Below are 20385 nucleotides of genomic sequence, written 5' to 3' on the forward strand. Positions count from 1 at the left end.
AGTGTTTTGAACTTCTATACATTATGCCATAATGAAAATAACACTTTTTTAAATTTCGTACGTCTGTAACGCTTGTGTGAAATTACCTTAATCAGGAACACTCAAACCGAACATTTGAAAACCAACATGATTGATGCATGTCTTGATATACAACAATTTTTGTTACGTTTGCAGGACGTTTATTTATCAACATTAAAACTTCCATCCAATGGAGCCAAATGTGCTTCCCTTTGTGTCAACATATTTTTAAATTCATATGAGGCAGACTTCAGATAGGAGGTTATTAGGGAAAATGAAAAAGAAAAGCTTGTGACTCCAATCATAATTACTCCTGGATAGCGGGTTGCTTACAAGGGAGGTATTAAAATAAGTGGTGGAATTGAAGTCATCCTTTCAAATATTTAAAGAACGTCCTAACACGTTAGTCGCGTGATATTGAAAATCTGTTTCACACATGACGACGTTATGTTCAAGTTGTCGTACAACAATGTCAGCCTCTTTTCCTAAAATATGTCATCACCGAATGAGACTTGACACCGAATATGAACAAGGAATCTTGATCAGAAAATATTTAGCCCATTTATAAATATAAACTAAATGAATAGTTTTGTTTGTTTTGATCACATATCGTTGTCAATATAATTAAATTACATGCGACTGTCATACAGTGTGAGAGGTTTATCTAGCCATAAAACAAGATTTAACCACCATTTTATTTGTAAGAAAATGCATGTACTAAGTCAGGGATGTGACAGTTTTTATCCATTCGTTTGGTATGTTTGAGCTTTTGATTTTGCCATTTGCTTACGGACTGTCTATTTAGAATTTTCCTCAGATTTAGGTATTTTTGTTATTTTACTCTCATTCCAAGTGCATTTTGTACCTGGGTTGGACTTCTTATTTATACTGTATATTTACTGTTATCAGTTGGGCATGGGTTTGCTGTGCAATGGACACCATTCAGGGTACACGAACATGTATTACATCCATCCAATGTAGGCCATGTTGCTCCTATGTCATAGTGATGATGTTGATAGCTACAGTGAGATTTACCTAAGGATAAATTAAAGAAATGCTCTCTCAAGTTTATTTTATCAAGTAACTAGACAATGATAATAATTTGGTAATTGGAAAGACTTGAAAACGGCCCATCTAGGTTCACTCTTAAGTTCAATCGATTAAAAGAAATTGCAACATAAAAAAAAGCTGATTTTCTGCTGCTTAATTTCATCTTTCTCATCATTATCTATTTTCTTGATTCAAGATAAAAAAAAACCCAAAAAAACCAACAGCAACAAAAACAATAAACAAATTACTGAAAACTGAACCAAGACAGAAAAAAATATAAAAATATATAAGGTTTCGTAAACAAATTGTAACACATCTAAATATGACTTACTGAATTAGACTATTTTCCGAGTTTGTAAAAACATGAGCAACACGACGGGTGCCACATGTGGAGTAGGGTCTGCTTACCCTTCCGGAGCGCCCGAGATCACGTCCAGTGGGGTTCGTGTTGCTCAGTCTTTAGTTTTCTATGTTGTTTCTTTTGTACTATTAATTGTCTGTTTGTCTTTTTCATTTTTAGTCATGGCGTTGTCAGTTTATTTTCGATTTTCGATTTATGAGTTTGACTGTTCCTCTGGTATTTTTTGCCCCTCTTTTAAATGATGGAGACGAATTAGTCTTATTATTTGTACTATACTATCCTACTTGCCACGTCTCTATTTTGTGGTTTATTGAGAAATAATCAATATTAATTAAGTTATTTTTTTTACATAACATAGTTGTCCTTGTAAAATTGTGCCGAAATATAATATACAGTAACATACATCTAGACAAAATATGACGGATGCCAGTATTTTTCATTTATTTAGAGAAGTACTGCCTTATGAATTTGGAGGAACTGCACGTCCGTTTTATTATCAGTATTATGATGTGCATTAAAATATTAATGTCTAGCTACTAAAGAGAGAGAGATGTCTTACCGTGAACACAGTACAGAGACACTAAAATTAATACAAATATTTTCAACATATTTCCGAACTCTTTCTACACAGGAACACTAAATGGTATAAGATATGAACTTTCAATGTCTTTATCTGTCACCTGTTGTGACACACGTCTTCATGGTTCATAATTATTTGAAAACAAAGGCTATCTAATTTACAGTTCATCATTTCAATTTTCTGATCATGATTCCTAGTTCATATTCGGTGATAATTCTCATTTTTGACGAATTCATCAATAGAATCAACTCAGTCAAGTTATATATAGAGTTTAAATGATACGGATTTTGGCAATAAGCACTGAACCTTTCCATTACAAAAACTTTTTTTCATTTTACAAAATCCTTTTAGTTTAAGGGAAAAAATGTCACATTTATGCAAGTAAATATCTATAAAAAGCTATGTATCTAACCTTAAACATTTAGTTGAATTTGTTGAATATATATGTTGGGAAGACACAATTTCGCCGTTTTATGATTTTGAGGTGTAAAAACTTCAAAGGATGCTTGAAATGGAAGAAATATGCCGGTAAATTATATTTTTATAACAAATATGATTATTTTTGAAAATGAGACCAAATTTCGGCACTTACTGAAAAGGACCGAAAAACGGACAACGTTATTCAGCCAATTTCCTAAATAAAAAAAAACGATTTCAAAGAAGTATTTAGTTTTAAATAGATGTGTAAAAACGGCAAATATGTGTCCCCCGTTGACAAAACATCAGGAAATTTCAAACACCCTTTAATCCAATTTTTCAGATGATTTTTCTCTAAACAAACGTGTTTCAAGCTAAAAATATTTTGCATTTGAAGTTATCTTCATATAGAAATATCAGTATACTTCAAAAACATAAAGACCTGAACATAAACTGAAGAAAACATGGAAAGATATGGCGAAAATGAGCACCCCACTTTACATCAGGATTAGATTACCTTAGCCGTATTTATTCAAACTTTTAGAAATTGGTCCTCAGTGCTCTTCAACTTCGTGCTTCATTTGGCCTTTTTAACATTTTGTTATTCGAGCGTCACTGATTAGTCCTTTGTAGACGATACGCGCGTCTGGCGCACATATATGATTTCAATTATGGTACCTATGATGAGTTATACTTCTTTACATATTTTTATATTTCCCATTGGTTAGTTCTTCAAACTGATCAGCTGGTGAAAATTATTGATGAATTTTTGTTAACTGTATAAAGAATGTAAATTCAGAGACATAAAAAAATAAAAAAACAAAAATTCTGAACTCTGAGGAAAATTCTAAACGGAAAGTCCCTAATCAAATGGTGAAATTAAATGATAAAACACATCAAACGAATGGACAATAACTGTCATATTCCTTACATAGTACAGGTATTTTCTAAAGGGCAAAATGGTGGATTGAACCTTGTTTTATAGTACTAAACCTTAAAAATGCAACACACATTTTCGGTGTGTATGTTAACCAAATTATGATTGATTCTAACATAATCAGTATATTTTACTGATTTAAGTGCGTGTATGGACTGAAAGAATCGTTTCACTAAAACTCATTTATGGGTTTCAAAATTTATCTTTAACAAATCAGGCCATATGAATTTTGCAGACAGACATACACGAGCGTGCTATAATCAGACAATTTCACGTCAGGAACACGTCATTATGCCCTTACAGCAACAGTACAGACAGACGGGATGTGTTGATTATAGTCCAAGACAATATCAATATGAAGTGACAATGTCTATAACATTTGATTACGCAACGCCATTTGCGAGACGTGTTTACGGCCGCAACTTTTATTGATATTCAAGTCGCTGAATTCAATGGCAGACAGATTCACATCAGGAATGCTTCCCATATTATACGGGTGGGACAGATATAAAATCAAATTCAAAATTAGAAGGTACAAAAGAACCAAAAATATACCCAACAGAATTAATTGACCTTTCTGGCAATCATTTTGGTGTTGGTTGCAGTCAATCATTGCATGCTTTCGACGGGGACATCTATTGACAAGGAAAAAACAGGGTTTCAGTTAATACTTCATAATGTAAACATTTAAACTGACGTATTAAGTTCAATTTTCGAACTGCAAACCTTTTTTATTTAAGAAAAAAAAGTAATGAATGATGATAATATTTTTATACGTTTATTTATAAAAAAAAAAATCCTGCATACTTGAAAATAACACACATGAAAACAAATGAGCATGTATGTCACAACAGTAAACTTAATTTGTAAAAGGGGATGGTAAAATTTTGATTTTTTACCCTTACTGTATATTTACATCTGAAAAAGAACCAACTCCCTCTAAAGTCAACTCCGCATGAGAGAGCTACTGCCTTAATCAAAAGCGAGTTTAAGAAAGGTATATTATAAATCATAGCATGTACTAACTTCAGCAACTCTTTACACAAAATTTAATATGTATGTTATGTAACTGTTAAATGACCAAAACAGATCTTGTTTAAAGCCAAGGCTTGATAAGTTTCTGTTAGGTCAAATTCTCCGAGAAAGGTAAAAAGAGGTATGGCCAATTTCCCCTCAATTCTTTTCATTCGATAAGATAGGTAAATCATGATTTAAATAGCCCGATAGATGCTAATTATAGAGCGCATTTGTTTCTAACCTAAACGATGTAAACGATTACGCGCGTAGTCGTTTAATCCATTTGTTTCTTACAGTTTTTGGTCAACGTTGACATCGTTCACATAAACGATGTACGCGCAAAATAGTCGCGTAGTCGTTGATCGTTTATCGTTGAGACGTGTAAACGATAAATTTGTTTCTGCATCTGTCGTTTAAATAATTACGAGCACGTGTTGTTTTCATAAAGTCCTGGTTATTTATTTCCCGCACTTTTACCTGTTTGTTTACAGTGCGTGAGTGTAATCTATTTCTGTCTGACTACGCGGGGTCGATGAAGTTTATTAAACGATGTATTTGTTTCTAGCAGCTTAACGTTTACTAAACGATAGTCATCGATGACAAAATTTCGGGTTAGAAACAAATGCACTCATAGTACATTAAAATACGTCACATCATCTATTTTCATACCTTGAACAAGTATTCCTACAAAAAACAAGGCCAAGACTATTGATTTTTTTTATCTTGATTTTATCTAATTGTTAACACCCTTTATGCGCATAAGGTACCATACCACGTAACTTGTCAAGAAGTCAAATAATATTGAACAAATTCAAGTGGGATGTTGTTTTTCTCATTCTGAATATATGTATATCTGTATTTGTCCTGGTCTTTTAAGGTTTTATCGTCTATAAGATAAGATAAGATAAGATAATATTTATTTTAACCGGAGAACATCTTACATCAGCTGGCCATAGAACACCTTGTGTTACTAACACATGTTATATGGCCTTTTCTGGCATTTTAACAAATCGGCCTTTCGTTGTGATACAGATGCAACAGTTTCTTGATGTTTTACCTACAATCACGATTTGTAGTGTAATTGATTTGTTCTGTGGTGTTGTCTTATTTTCTGATGACTTAGGTACCGGTGTAGGAACAGTGGTAAAAGCGTCTACACAGTTGGTAAATTGGCAACAAAATTGCTGTTAACTGCATTTGTCACATATACAAATGTAATACCATGTTTAAAAAAAGGTTTCGTAAATTGTTTGCGTTATTTTCAAACTTTTTTACAATTAGTCCAGTCAAACTAAGATTTAGCCCCAAACTAATTGCAACAGAAAATGTTTTAGTTCTAATCTATAGCATTATGCCCTTAATATACACAGAAAAAAGTCCCATAAAATCTAACTTGAGGAAAACTCAAAATCACGTAGTGTAATTGATTTGTTCTGTGGTGTTGTCTTATTTTCTGATGACTTAGGTACCGGTGTAGGGACGGTGGTAAGAAATTCAGTACTAGTATCTACACAGTAATTGGCGACAAAACTGATTGCTGTTGACTGGCATTTGTTACATATTATACCATGTTCAAAAAAAGTTTCGAAAAATTGTTTGTGTTGTTTTGAAACTTGTATACAATGGCCTTATTTTATGTTATGTGTATATTACACACGCAACATTTGGGATTCATTGCTATAGAATCAATTCTCGTGTTATTGTTTATGTACAGACACCAACTTCAGTTTGACGGCAGTTGTTCCTTGCATATATGTTATCAATGTAAACACATGAATAGAAAGTAAGTCAAGAGTATGGACAGTCATAGGAATGCACACAATAAGCGATACAGTATTTTTTTTAATAAAATGATTTATACTATATAGTCAAATGAACCAGAATGACTCTATGAATAAAGCAAACATCCGAAAAAATATGATAGAAACATTAAAATTTAATATAACAACACAAAAAATGCAAAAAGTCTGAGCGAGATTCGAACCCTAGCTTGAAAACAATCTTTCATTTGTAGTTCTATGCTCTACTGATTGAGCCAACGCGATACTTGACCATGATGTTTTTAATAAGAAGCTTTATCGGTACAATTTAGAGATGTTACAATTTTTTCATTAAAAAGTTGTTCTTTATATAATAAGGACACACTAAACAAATTTCATTTTTGAAGGGAAATGTAGCAAAAATTGCCACAGTCACGAAAAACATAACTTTTTTTCAAAATTTTGGTTTGAAATGTCCTTCTTGGGGGATTCCCTGTTTTTTTCACCTAAAAACACCCTAAATTCCGCATCATTGTACTTTCATCCTTTTTGAGGGTTAAATTAAATATTTATCACACATATCATAATATATGTAAATCGAGATATTGACCAAAAAGCTTTTATATTTTTTGTTTTTATAGTAAATTTTATTCTGTTGGCACTTTTTGAAATTGGCCCTTCTGTGAAAAAAAAATCCGGACAAATTGGCCCTACCTCTTTAGTGTTTAGTTTTTTAATTTCAACAGAGAATTAAAGAGAGGTATGAAGTGTATACTTAATAATTAAGTCATGGCTATACTGCTGAAATTTACCCAAAGGAGATTACTTTAAATCAATATAATATCAACAACAATAACTGTCCCTTCGTATATTTAGATATTTCACCAGAAAGATTTGTTTTCAACCGACTAAAAAAAAATAAGCTTGTTCTAAAAGGTTACATATTTTAAAAAAATAAGTAAAATCACAAAAATACCGAACGTCGAGGAAAGTTCATAATCACATGACAAAATCAATAGCTCATACACATCAAACGAATGGATACCAATTGTCATATTCCTATCTTGTTACAGAGCATTTTTCTAATTTTGGGAAGAAATGGTGGATTAAACCTGGTTTTATAGCTAGCTAAACCTTTCACTTGTATGACAGTCGCATTAAATTCAATTATATTAACAACGATGTGTGAACAAAACAAACAGACATAGCAGCTAAAAATGGGGTACAGCAGTCAACACTGTACTAAATCTTTGAATAATGTTTCTACATGTATGAACATTTATTTTGTAATCAGTAAAATAAAAACCATACAAAATGTACTACGATTTGTCGATACCTATAGTTTTGCAATGTGATGTTTATCTATGACTATCAATGACGTCTTTCACTCTATCCATTAGTTGTTGTATTTTTACTGATTGATAGTATAGTTCTTGATACATATATTTCCCCATTAGTTATAGGCTCTCATATCAATACTTAGTGCTTTTTTAGATGTATAATACGTCAGCGTCCACTTTGCGCTTTTTAACAGATGTACTTGTATTTGCATCCATTTTCTTATGTTGTTCTGGTACACAGCTGTCCCAAGTTGGCGGGAGAGTTGACTGCGCACAACCATGTTTAACCCCGCCACTAGTGTAACTCTATATGCCAGTCCGAAGTCAGTAGTCTGTAGTTCCGTGGTTGTCGTTGGTTTATGTCTGTCATATTTTATTTAAAATAAGGCCGTTAGTTTTCTTAATTGAATGGTTTCATATTTTTCATGTCATGTCATGGTCTTTATAGCCGACCATGCGGTAAGGTTTTTTGTCATTGTTGAATGCTGTATGGTTGCCTACAGTGGCGGATCCAGAAATGTTCATAAGTGGGGGCCCACTAACTGACCTAAGAGGGGGCCCGCTCCAGTCACGCTTCAGTGATTCCCTATATAAGCAACCAAATTTTTTCCAAAAAAGGGGGGGCCCGGGCCCCCTGGGCCAACCTCTAAATCCGCCTCTGGCCTATAGTTGCTTACATCATTTTTAACTTTTGTGGATCATACTACATCTCCTTTTGAACGGTATACTACTGTTGCCTTTATCTATTATGATATATATTGTGCATTTTATCTTTTATAATCATGATATCTATATAAATTCTATGGTTGGAGTCAAGATGTGTGATCCATTACATTCATGCACATTTAATATTTGCTGGTCTTTAATTTTTAAATACTTAAAAAAGTGTTATGTAATCTTAATATTCTATGACTCAGAAAACTGTTTTGTTTGAAATACTATATTCCAATATTTGTTTTATTACCATATTAATGTTGACAGCATGCTGTTACCTAAATAAGTTTTAATTTTTTTATTATTATCTTTGCATACCTTTTTACGTCTTCAAATGTCAAGTTAGCATATGAAAGGTATATATTTCACATACATGATATTAAACGAGTTTTTTCATAAACTCCTGCACTTAATGATGTTTATCGGCCATGTTGCTAGAATACGACCTTATCCTCGTTCTGGTAATTATATGAATATTCATGACATCTCATTAAGAATGGAGTATTGCTCGTGAACTCATTACCACTTAATACATACATGTAATAACCTTTCGACACATTACTTAATAATTAAAGCTTCACAATAGGAAATTTTCCTCTTAATTTATATTGGTACAAATTCAATTCAGGCCGTTGGTAGCGAACAATATAAAGAATTTGCAGCTATTAGTTATTTATTGAATTGTAGTGTGATTCCAAATCAGACCTCAATTATGGCAGGCAGTTGGATCGATCCGAATCACATCAATATGTTCCTATCTTGGATGTGCAATCAATTTGCCACTCAACGGCAATTTATCATCACCATACGGATTTAACGATATGCAAAACCCATACCGTAAATTAGTATATAGAAGGCGTCTAATAACAAATCGTGATACAATACAACAGAGAAAACTTGTGACCTAGTAATTTCGAACGTGATTAATTATCAATCTTTATTTTTTAAATTATTCACATTATATTACTAACAGAATTAAAAGGTTCATTAATTGCTGTTATAAAATCCACGTTTGTATACAGAAGATCTTTTTTCCTGAAAGTAATGAAAAATATACGAGTAATGATTAGTATCCCATATTCTAGTAGAGAAGATAACGTTGTTGTATTTTTCTAAATGTAACTCAAGAATATGTTCATTAATACCACACACACATTCTATTCGTAAATACGTTTTGCTATACACTTTTGAACACTTATTGTTCTACATCTTGTCATCATGGGTTGGCATTGTTCAAGATTTTCTGTTTAAGAAATATTTACACTAAATGAGTTGGATGTGGTATTTTGTTTATTGTAACTACTGACACATATTCTCGTGTGTTTTCCTAACAAACTGATAAAATGAATTATATTACTATAGTATTGAACGTTTCGACTTGTAAGCATCAACCTAAAATCAGTCCATTTTAGTATCCAAGTCATCCTCTTGTTCAAAAATAAAAACTGCAATTAATTTTATTCGTAATTTTTTCATTCATTTTAAGAGCCATCAATAATTTATTTTGTTTAAATATACATAAGTCTGTGAGAAAAATCAGGGTGGTGCGATTTTTTTTTTGATGCATATTATGGAATGCTGAATCAATCGAAACAATTTGAAAAATATTGTATATTAATGACGTTAGCTAGATTGGTCTGTTTTTCTTTTTTATTTTCTCAGTGTAATTTGTTTGCCTCCCGACTGTTTTAGTGGCACCAATGAAGAATCGGATGTAGACCTATTGCGCGTCTGGCATTTTACTAGTAAATTTTAAAGCGTGTTTCTATGATGAGTTTGTAAGGAAACTTTTATGATTAAGTTAACTGTTTTGGAATAACTGTGATCACCAATATGTTCATTTAGTCTTTGCTACAATTCCGCCTTTTTGTCCATCAATTTTAACATTATCGATACGACAAGTCAACAGTTTAATTTGTACTTGCTATGAACAAAAAGGGAAGTACCCCAAGTGTGGAAGATATTGCTTATCAATCAGGTGTCGTTTTCATAAAACAATCTTGCGACTAACATTAATTCTAAGTGTATTGAATTGTTCATGAAATACGATCAATCGTAATCGTCAGTTTATTTTTGTTAAACCGACTTCTCGAGTATCGGAATAAATGTGGTTTTATTTTCAGTACTCTGTAATAGACTCTGTGCACAGTTTTTTTTTTTCTGTTTGTCTTTTTTTTCTTTCTCAATTGTATTTAATTTGGTTTTGTCTGTTTTCTAAGATGTATTGATTTTGATTTTCCCTTTAATACCATTTACTTTTCTCTCTCTATTTTCATCTGCTGGTAACCTGGTTTTTGTCCATGTTTCTTTGATTTTGAATTTGAAATTTCCTTTTGGATAAGCACATTTATTTTTTTAACTGTTGAATTTTCTTCAAATTATTCTTTCATCACTGAAATATTTAACTAGCAAGTGCTAAATTTTATTGAAGGCTTACATCTTTATATTAACAAACATTTAAATATGTTTAAACTAATGATTTTAACTCTTACCTTAGATGATTAGATTTGCTAATTAAGGTTTATACAAACATGCCTTCTCCGTACAGCCTACGAAACCATTAGGGCCACACGAACATGTATTACATTTGTCGATGCTGGGGAATGAATCACCGATATTATAATATATTCCATCATATTTACAACCTAAAATAAGAATTTAAAACATAGATAAGACAAATGCGATACATACACATAGTGCATTTTTTGAAAATTGTCCTTGTTAACACTCAAATCTCTGGTACCACTACGAACGCTCATATTTCCTGTAATCAATCGGACGAAATACCAACTAATTCAATTAAATACGAAAAATAGTTCTGCAATCATCACCATGAGCAGTAGCATTATCAGGCCACTTTAAAAGAAAAGTATAGTCACAATCTTGTTTATTAGCTTAATTGTGAATATTCGATGTGAATTCAGCCAAAAAAACACTCCTAAAATTGATATAATTTTTCTTAAGATATAGATACCCTTTTCCTTTAAAGCGTTATTTTGGCAGGATTTGTGTTGCTTAGTCTTTATTTTTCTATGTTGTGTCTTTTGTACAATTATTTGTCTGTTTGTCTTTTTATTTTTTAGCCATGGCGTTGTCAGTTTATTTTGTATCTATGAGTTTGACTGTCCCTCTGATATCTTTTGCCCCTCTGTAACTGCTAAGTAGTGTATTAAAATAAACAATGAAATACAATAACAAGTTAATCAATGAGGTTACCATTTATAGTAAGTGTTGCGTCATAAACCACATATTCTACTGATCACATACGGAATCATCGGGGTCACCACGTGACGGCGTTAAACTAATTAAAACGTCATAATTTATTAGAGGTGCTATAAAGTATGTTGTCAAACGGTTTGTTTTCCGATAAGTAGCAGTTTTACAATGATTCCACATTTTTTACCACTATAAATAGCTGTTGATGAATAAAAGAGAGGCAAACATTACCAGGGGGATATTCAAACTACTAAGTCGGAACTTCGTAAAATTAAACTAAAAAAGTAACACAAAAACTCTTAATCACATCGCGTAGAAGTAGCGGAATATTTACAGTTATTCTTTGGTCGGGTTGTTGTCTCTTTGACATATTCTCCATTTCGATTCTCAGGTTTATATATTATGATGAAACATTAGTTTAAAGAAAACAAACTATAAACAGGTTTCAGGTAATTGATGGAAGGGATTTGTTCTACGTAGGAGGCAAAATCTTTACAGAATTACTTGTTCTTGTTCGAGAGAAATTTATGTGTTACTGAAAAATTATTACACCAGGGTTTTCGATATCACAAACTAGTCAAAACATTTACTAAATTTTATCATCGGTATAAGGACAATCGTAAATATAGCTCAACATGCAGTCTTCTTATACGTTCAGGTATTTCACATCCAATTTTTTATGGAAATATTCTTTATAAAGCACAAAGGTGTCAGTATTCACCTCAAAAACTAACAAAACCTTTGAATAGACTTATTAAGAAGGGATATAGTTACGATACTGTTGTCAGGTCAGTAAAGATTGCATATTTTGGCGTTAATATTGATTCACTTATAGGGTCTTTGCATCGGAACTAAACACATTTATTCAAAAACCAGTTGTTGGCATGACACGGGTTATGTTCTTCTCATATATGTTATGATGGTATGATACTAAACCCCTAACGAGAAGGATTGTGCCTGATGTTCATATGATGAAATCATAATCTTTCAGTCAGTTTAATTGAAGTCTGGAGCTGGCATGTCAGTTAACTGCTAGTAGTCTGTTGTTATTTATGTATTATTGTCATTTTGTTTATTTTCTTTGGTTACATCTTCTGACATCAGACTCGGACTCCCTTGAACTGAATTTTAATGTGCGTATTGTCTAGAGGTATAGGGGGAGGGTTGAGATCTCACAAACATGTTTAACCCCGCCGCATTTTTGCGCCTGTCCCAAGTCAGGAGCCTCTGGCCTTTGTTAGTCTTGTATTCTTTTAATTTTAGTTTCTTGTGTACAATTTGGAAATTAGTATGGCGTTCATTATCACTGAACTAGTATATATTTGTTTAGGGGCCAGTTGAAGGACGCCTCCGGGTGCGGGAATTTCTCGCTACATTGAAGACCTGTTGGTGACCTTCTGCTGTTGGTTTTTTTCTATGGTCGGGTTGTTGTCTCTTTGGCACATTCCCCATTTCCATTCTCAATTTTATTAAATGGAATTATTAAAAAAAATAACGGTATTGTAATCATATCACTAACCACTTTGCTTATCTATTTTATTTTGAATGGTAAAGACGTTGATGTTTTATGACATAAGTCTGTGAATTTATATGCTGACAGTGTACTGATTTTCTCCTAAATGGAGAGATAGGCATATGGTCGTTTAATTGACTTCTCTCATCCGGTTGTAAACCCGTGGGTCTTCTGTTTGCTTTTGCTGAATATATCGATAATGTTTCTATGATATGTACATACATCCGATCTGAATTGATATGACGAAGAACATGCAACCTTAAAGAACAATAAACACAAACGTATTGAGGGATCCGTGTGTTGCTTAGTTAAATGCAACATTTTCATCCATATCCAAAATACTTTCATTCTGCAATAGAAGTTGAATTTTCTAACCGGCATTCAAACCGGTCTTAACACTTTGCACAACGTGGATTAATTTTTCTTGAATATGTGTGATATAATTTTCACTGATCATTTCTCAAATACCAATGTACTGATTATATCCAAAAATAATTTTAATCTTTCTAGTCACATTCAAAATAAACACATATATTTTCTACCAATTGTGACCCAAACAACTCCAAATATGTACGAACACCATTGTTTTGATTTGAGCGATCGACAACTACGGAATCCAAAATATTAACCTATTTTACGAAAGCAGTTTGCGGTGACTTCATTATATAGTTAACGTGTTTCCTGTTTCAGTTATTCTAGATCTCATGATCGCGTGTAAGTATATTCAGTATAAATCAGTTATCTCATGTAAACAATAACTACTATCAAATTTACATTTACAAAAATTGAACCTCGGTTTATTAATTATACATTTTTTTTTATATAAGTGAGAGGTTTGACACATTATTGCATACTTTTCAGCACTCTTTAAATAAGAATGAGATATAAAAATGATCAAGAGAAATAAAAAGATTCGTCTTTTATTTAGCGAAAACTTTCGTGCCCAGTCATTATTACGGATGGTGGTATGTAACTTTCAAATAGGGACTTTCCGTTTTGAATTTTCCTCGGAGCTCAGCATTTTTGTGATTTTATTTTTTTGGGTAAATACAAGTAAATATATCACGAAAAGATATCAATATATTATCTTACCAGACGGATTCAAACAACCAATTTCTGTACATGATATACCGTTTACCTCACAGTAACACGTATTACACCCGTCTTTATCAGGAAAACTCGTTCCAATTTGGTGTATGGTTCCATGGTAATTGCATGTAGCTGTAAAAAATAATTTTACAATTTAAAATTAAATTCCAACTTTTTTCATTTGAATTTGAAATGCATCAACAAGATACCAATCAATAGATGTCTGCACCATGCCAGGAGTATGACAGTATTTGTCCAATCGTTTTGTGTGTTTGAGCTTTTGGTTTTGCTACTTGATTACGGACTTTACAGTCCGTTTCTGTGTGTGTTACATTTTAGTGTTGTGTCGTTGTTCTCCTCTTATATTTAATGCGTTTCCCTCGGTTTTAGTTTGTTACCCCGATTTTGTTTTTTTGTCCATGGATTTATGAGTTTTTAACAGCGGTATACTACTGTTGCCTTTATTTACGTTTTGGGTTTTCCTCGGAGTTCAGTATTTTTGTGATTTTACGTTTTATAATTCATCTGCCTTCAAAAGTTTTAATAAACGTTACTAATAAGAATAAATGCACAAAAGCGTTCCGTATCGACTAAATTTATATCATTTTTAGATCAATTTTCTGCTTGAAGATTCAGCTGTTTTATTTTTATCAACTTGAATGACAGATACACATGATTATTTCACCAAAGAGAAACGATATAGACGATAATCATAAACATGTCATCTTATTACTATAATAGTGTGTAACCCAGATTTCATGTTCTTCTTTGTCGAAATTTATATGAAGAAAGAAATTAGCAATAGAATGGTTAGAAACAATGTAATATTTTACAATTATTTCTCTTTCTAACATCAGCTTATATCTAATTCATTGAAATCAATTTAAAGTTTGTCTGTACAAAAACTGCATATAACTTTGTAACGTGATCGATAGAATGTCGACAGATGTGTCTATCACTGCATATTTTCGTGTTTTGATTCTTTAACAATATCCTTAAAGTACAAGTTTTTATTAACAAAAGTACATTCCTTTAGATCAATGGATTTGTATAAGTCCCATTTCAGACATATTGATCAAATCTTAGAACATTCCTGTAAAGCTTTTAACGCAAGTCCTCATTTATCATTTCCTATTGTTGATATTGAAAAAAGAAAGAACACAAAATTCAAGTAGCTGGAATCTTTTCACCTCTTTATTTTCCTGAGTTATTTTCATCTATTAAACTCTATTGTCTGGGTCTTTTTTCATGGCGTTGTCAGTTTGTCCTTGACTTATAAGTTTGTATCAACCTGCACTGTTCACTGCAGACAAAACCAGTATATTATCTACGACATATATTTTATCTTAACTTTACTTGACAGCTGAATTAAGTTTAACTCCAAATAGTAAACATAGACATTTGTCAAATAACACCTACGTCATTATTGTTGTCAGTCCAGGATATAGTATAATTTGAAATATTAATCTGAGGCCAAAAATTAACAACACATTAAAACATTTCACAAAATTATCCTACATGGCTTTTTTTAACAAGTGATTGTTCATTGTAATTTCTAATCAGAATTTTTATTGACCTTATATGAATATGGCTATTATTGTATGCCACTTTTTGTCATACAGCTATACATTTAACTGTCTTTGTTCTTATACATCTTTTGTTTTCAAATATTTGATTTTAAGAGCGTTCTGTTGGTGGTAAATCAAGAAAGTGCTTCGAAACCTTACATTTAAGAAAAATAATTATTCTTTGCCTTTTTTTTCCTAAAAATTTAAAACAGTTTTATGTTGAATAGAGATCAAAATAGGGATGACTTTTTGTTTTTAACTCATGAGACTGATTGTCAGATGTTTATATCTGTGTTAAACATCGTCATTTTTAAACATGTTTTAAGTTTAAGTATCTTTTTTCTTGAGTAAAATTTTACTTACCGTGCACACAGTTAAGAGACACTAGCATCAAAACAAGTGTTGCTATCATATTTCCAAACTATTTGTGAACTGAACAGGACTCAGTATAGCATATGCGTGTGATGTATTAACCGATTTCCTGTTGCCATCTACGTAATACTAGAAAAAGTAGGGAATTCACCGTTCTAGAGGAAACGCATTATTGATGTGGTATTTTTTTTCGAAAAGACAACTCTCCATATTATAGTATAAATGGCGTGGATTTATAACAAACTGCAGCTCACCTTCAACAACTTGCACCGTAAAATCAACGTTTTACATCCCCTAGACAAAATTACTACAAGAATTAAGCATTTTTATGAGCGAACAACTCTCGCTCACCTGGATACGCGTCATATCGGTACCCCCGCCCCCCCAAAAAAAACCCAACCCAAATGTACTGCTCTATGAGTACCTCGTTCCGTTTGTAGTGTGCAATTTCCTCATTTTTTTCCTTATTTGTGTCTTCTCAATGTGAGATTTGGACATCAGTAAACTAATGTTGTATTTCATTCAAAGTCAATTTCAAATGAGACTTGTGTTATTTGGTGGTATTTCAGTGGTGCACATCCGGTGCAGAACATTTAACAAAACACAGACGTCGTATGATTGTATAAATTTTAATAGAACAAAAATTTTGGCTTAGTAATTTCAAAATTGATTAATCAACAATATTTATTGTTAAATTATCATCATTATTTAATTAATAGAAATACAAGGTTCACGTATTGCTGTAATGAAATCCATTTTGGCAAAGAAAGGATCATCTTTTCCCTGAAAGTAATGAAAAATATACAAGTTATAATTATTATCACATATAACTATAGAGAAGATAAGACTGTTGCATGCTGTCGAAATGTAACTAAAAGATTTATATTCGTTGAATGCGATACAAACGTTACTAAAACGAATTGCTATCAGTTTTTTAATATTTATGGTTGTACATCCTGTATGCGACTGCTGATGGATATTTCGCCACCTCCTTATATCACTTGCAGAGTAGTCTGCACTTCTGTGCTGTCAGGAAATACAACTGTACCTATATTATTGTTACAATTGCTGGTTTGGAATGTTGAATCAATCAAACTACTAAGAGGGACGAAAGATACCAGAGGGACAGTCAAACTCATAAATCGAAAATAAACTGACAACGTCATGGCTGAAAATGAAAAGGACAAACAGACAAACAATAGTACACATGACACAACATAGAAAACTAAAGAATAAACAACACAAACCCCACCAAAAACTAGGGGTGATCTCAGGTGCTCTGGAAGGGTAAGCAGATCCTGCTCCACGTGTTGCTTATGAGATAACAAATCCGGTAAATAGTCTAATTCGGTAGGTCACAATCATGAAAGGGAATGGGATTGTAGTTACGACGTCCGGAACATATCCGATATCATTTGTGAAACGGTTATTCCATAAAGGTCAACCAACTCGTGATGGCGTCCGTAAAATTTACGAAGAGATGATTTCAACTTCACCATTTGGAACTCTTGCTTTAATAGCTTCCTTGTGAGCAACTACCCTCTATCAAGAAAATTATGATAGGAAATGCAAGCACTGGAATATCGTATCAATTGGGAGACATATACACCGTATGCAGGTGCTGCTGGAATGTTGCTACTTAGAAATTGAATGTTCACAATTGGAAAGCTGAAATCATCTCTTTTGCGGTAGGTTTTGTTTTCAATCAACCCTCATTGTCAATTTCTAGATGTAAGTCAATATATGAGGCCGACTTAACTATATTTGTTGTATCCTTTATCTCTAGTTCAATGGAATAGATGCGTTCGACATAGTCACCAAATTTTGAATTATTTAGTGAAAGAAGGTGTTTCTGTCTGTATACGACTTTAGCAAGATTTGCCCTAAATTTTACAATGATCTCCAACATAATTGTGCCTCCTAATTGTTTTGATAGCAGTACCACGGTTGATTCTGTTGTAGACATATCGCGTATTTGGCAAATTACTATTAAAGTATAACCCTCCTTTGGTAATAAAGCCGATACCAAGTTAAAGAATCCTTACAACAATATCATTGAAGGGTTCTTGAGCTATTGCCTATTACAATACACCAAATGTATTATACAACATACCCTTAGTTTGCAGTGGCAGTCAAAATTTACTAGCCCGTCAAATGGTCGACACAAATATCTGTCCAAAATTGTTCCAGTTATTATTGATTTTTTAAAATTTTCTTGAATATTTGTGAAATATTTGTCACAAGAACAATTTACCAATATCATCTAAAAACTTTCATAACCCTTCATATCATATTCAAAATAACAACTAACATTTGTCTACCAGTGGCCCTCAAACAATTCCAAAGATGTACTAAAAACTTTTTTGAACGACCGAAAATTACTGAAACGGTATGTTCAAAATACAGAAACAATTTTCATTTGTGTGCAATGTACAATGACTTAATAATTCATTGCACATTGCACACATCGCAATCTTGAATTGTACAATAGCAGTACATAATCGGTCTTGTTCTTTGCCCAAATTTTGGAGACAGATTTGAAATTTATTGGTTACACTGTTTATTTATATGAAGAAAACTAAGCGATTCATTTCATTATCGAAATTGTTTTGACAAATACCAAATATTTGTGTTTTTAAAATCAATTTTTAAAATAAGCCGTTTAAGGGGAGATTTTTACTGGACATACATGTATAATGAAATTTTATTTTTCTACTTGTAGCAAAAAAACAATTTCAGTGACATCATTTTTTTTTTATTTTCTTATATTATGAAACATATCTTCTCATTTTTTATTTAAAAATTCTATCTCGAAGATTTCTTTTTATGCACAAAAATGTTTTATTTTCATGAATAATCAAAGCAAATTTTGGCAATTTTTAACGACTCATGCCTTGAAAAATAGTGCGGTGACCCATACTTTTTTTTTTTTTTTTTGAAGAAAGCATAGTAAAATCTTTCTGTTGGCAAAGTATGAGAAAATTCTGTCAACTTTTTTCTATACAACTGAACAACCTTATATCGTTATATGGTTAATGCCTTAGCCCGTTTTAGTTATTTCCGATCTCATGATCACTTACGCGAATGCTCAGACAAATGAGTATGAAAAGCTTAACTTCTGTAAACAATAACAACTATCAGATTTTCATTTACTTGAACTGGTCAACAGTTTGTTATTCGAAAATGACACTCTATTGAGAGGTTTTGGGGCGTCTTAACCATGTAAACACATTGTTCATCACTCTTTAAAAAAGAGTGATATATGTATTACGAGAAGGACGATTAGCCTATTAATAAGCGGAACACTTCCGTTCTCAATCATGGTTACAGATAGAGGTTAGTAGCTTTGGGTAAATTTACTTCAATATAACACGTGCGTAAATATATATCAATTAAGCTTACCAGGAGGAGAATTCATACAAGCTTTCTCAGTACATGATACACCGTGTTTCTTACAAAAACAAATATTACATCCGTCAATAGCATCAAAACTCGTTCCCAATTGGTGTACGATTCCATGGTAATTGCATGTAGCTGTAGAAAATAATTTTACGATTTGAATAAATTCAATGAGTTTTCTTAATTTTAACTGAAAATGGACCAACAAGATAACAATCCAATTACATAGTTGTATATAAATGTAACCATATTATGTGAAACCTGGATGGAGTAACTGCAAATATAGAAACCTAACAAAAATTTGATTTACCTACTGTATAATGTAAAACTTGTGCTTGAAATTTTTTTCATGATTCTTTGAAGTGATACTGATACTTTAAAATTTCCTTTTTCTTTTTAAGATCAATTCTATATGACAGTTGTTGTCTATTCGTTTGATGTGTTTGAGCTTTGATTTTGCCATTTCATTCATACTTTCGTTTTTTTAATTTTCCACGGAGTTCAGTATTTTTTTTTCTATTTGTAGATTAAACTGATTCTTTAAATCGAAGTCTGTGTTTTGCATGAATGACATAAAACACATGTTTGTTTCACCAGGTTGAAAAAAACGGTGAATATCAACAGATCATCGAATCAGTTAATCAATGAGCAACTCGGAACTCTTTACCTTTTTTTGTTCAATTTAAATGCAAAAGAAAAATGTAATGGTTAGAAACTGTGCACCTATTTACTGTTATTTATTTTTCTAATATCAGCTTAAATAAACTTTATTCAAAACATTTAAAAAATTGTTTGACCAAATACTATAGTTGTATCTTTATATATTTAGACAATTATGTCTAATAGATATACAATGTTGTAATGGGATCGAATGGATTTCGACAGACGTGTGTGTGTGCTGTATTTCTGATACGTAGTGTAGTCATTTTAGCGATATTTGTTCAACATTGTCATATAGGCGGGAGTTTGGTTAGCTATAAAACCGATTCAACCCACCATATTTTTTACTGAATATGTTCATTACTAAGTCAGGA

General features: G+C 32.1%; 2 protein-coding genes and 1 long non-coding RNA gene across 6 annotated transcripts in view; all 3 read right to left on the reverse strand.

The window, feature by feature from the left end:
• Positions 1–16094, reverse strand: part of LOC143062585 (uncharacterized) — a 29098-nt gene extending 13004 nt beyond the window's left edge. The window contains exons 1-5 of the mRNA XM_076234248.1: positions 15944–16094; positions 14016–14144; positions 10721–10839; positions 1989–2052; positions 919–1053 (exon numbers count right to left, since the gene is read on the reverse strand). Of these exons, the coding sequence (XP_076090363.1) occupies positions 919–1053; positions 1989–2052; positions 10721–10839; positions 14016–14144; positions 15944–15992 (496 nt within the window). The 5' untranslated portion in view covers positions 15993–16094. The remainder of the gene's footprint in view (positions 1–918; positions 1054–1988; positions 2053–10720; positions 10840–14015; positions 14145–15943) is intronic.
• Positions 9118–10718, reverse strand: LOC143065144 (uncharacterized). The gene is made up of 2 exons (XR_012975407.1): positions 10687–10718; positions 9118–9229 (listed from the first exon to the last, which is right to left on the reverse strand). It is a non-coding gene; the product is annotated as an uncharacterized LOC143065144 (long non-coding RNA).
• A 528-nt stretch (positions 16095–16622) lies between the features above and the next one.
• The window catches only part of LOC143065143 (E3 ubiquitin-protein ligase ZSWIM2-like), a 28262-nt gene continuing 24499 nt past the window's right edge, over positions 16623–20385 (reverse strand). For all 4 annotated transcript variants that reach the window (XM_076238522.1, XM_076238521.1, XM_076238518.1 and 1 more), the window contains 2 exons: positions 19355–19486; positions 16623–16735 (listed from right to left, as the gene is read on the reverse strand). The gene's annotated coding sequence lies outside the window, so the exon portion shown is untranslated. The remainder of the gene's footprint in view (positions 16736–19354; positions 19487–20385) is intronic.

Source organism: Mytilus galloprovincialis, chromosome 2, assembly GCF_965363235.1.
Source record: "Mytilus galloprovincialis chromosome 2, xbMytGall1.hap1.1, whole genome shotgun sequence".
Lineage (NCBI taxonomy): Eukaryota > Metazoa > Mollusca > Bivalvia > Mytilida > Mytilidae > Mytilus > Mytilus galloprovincialis.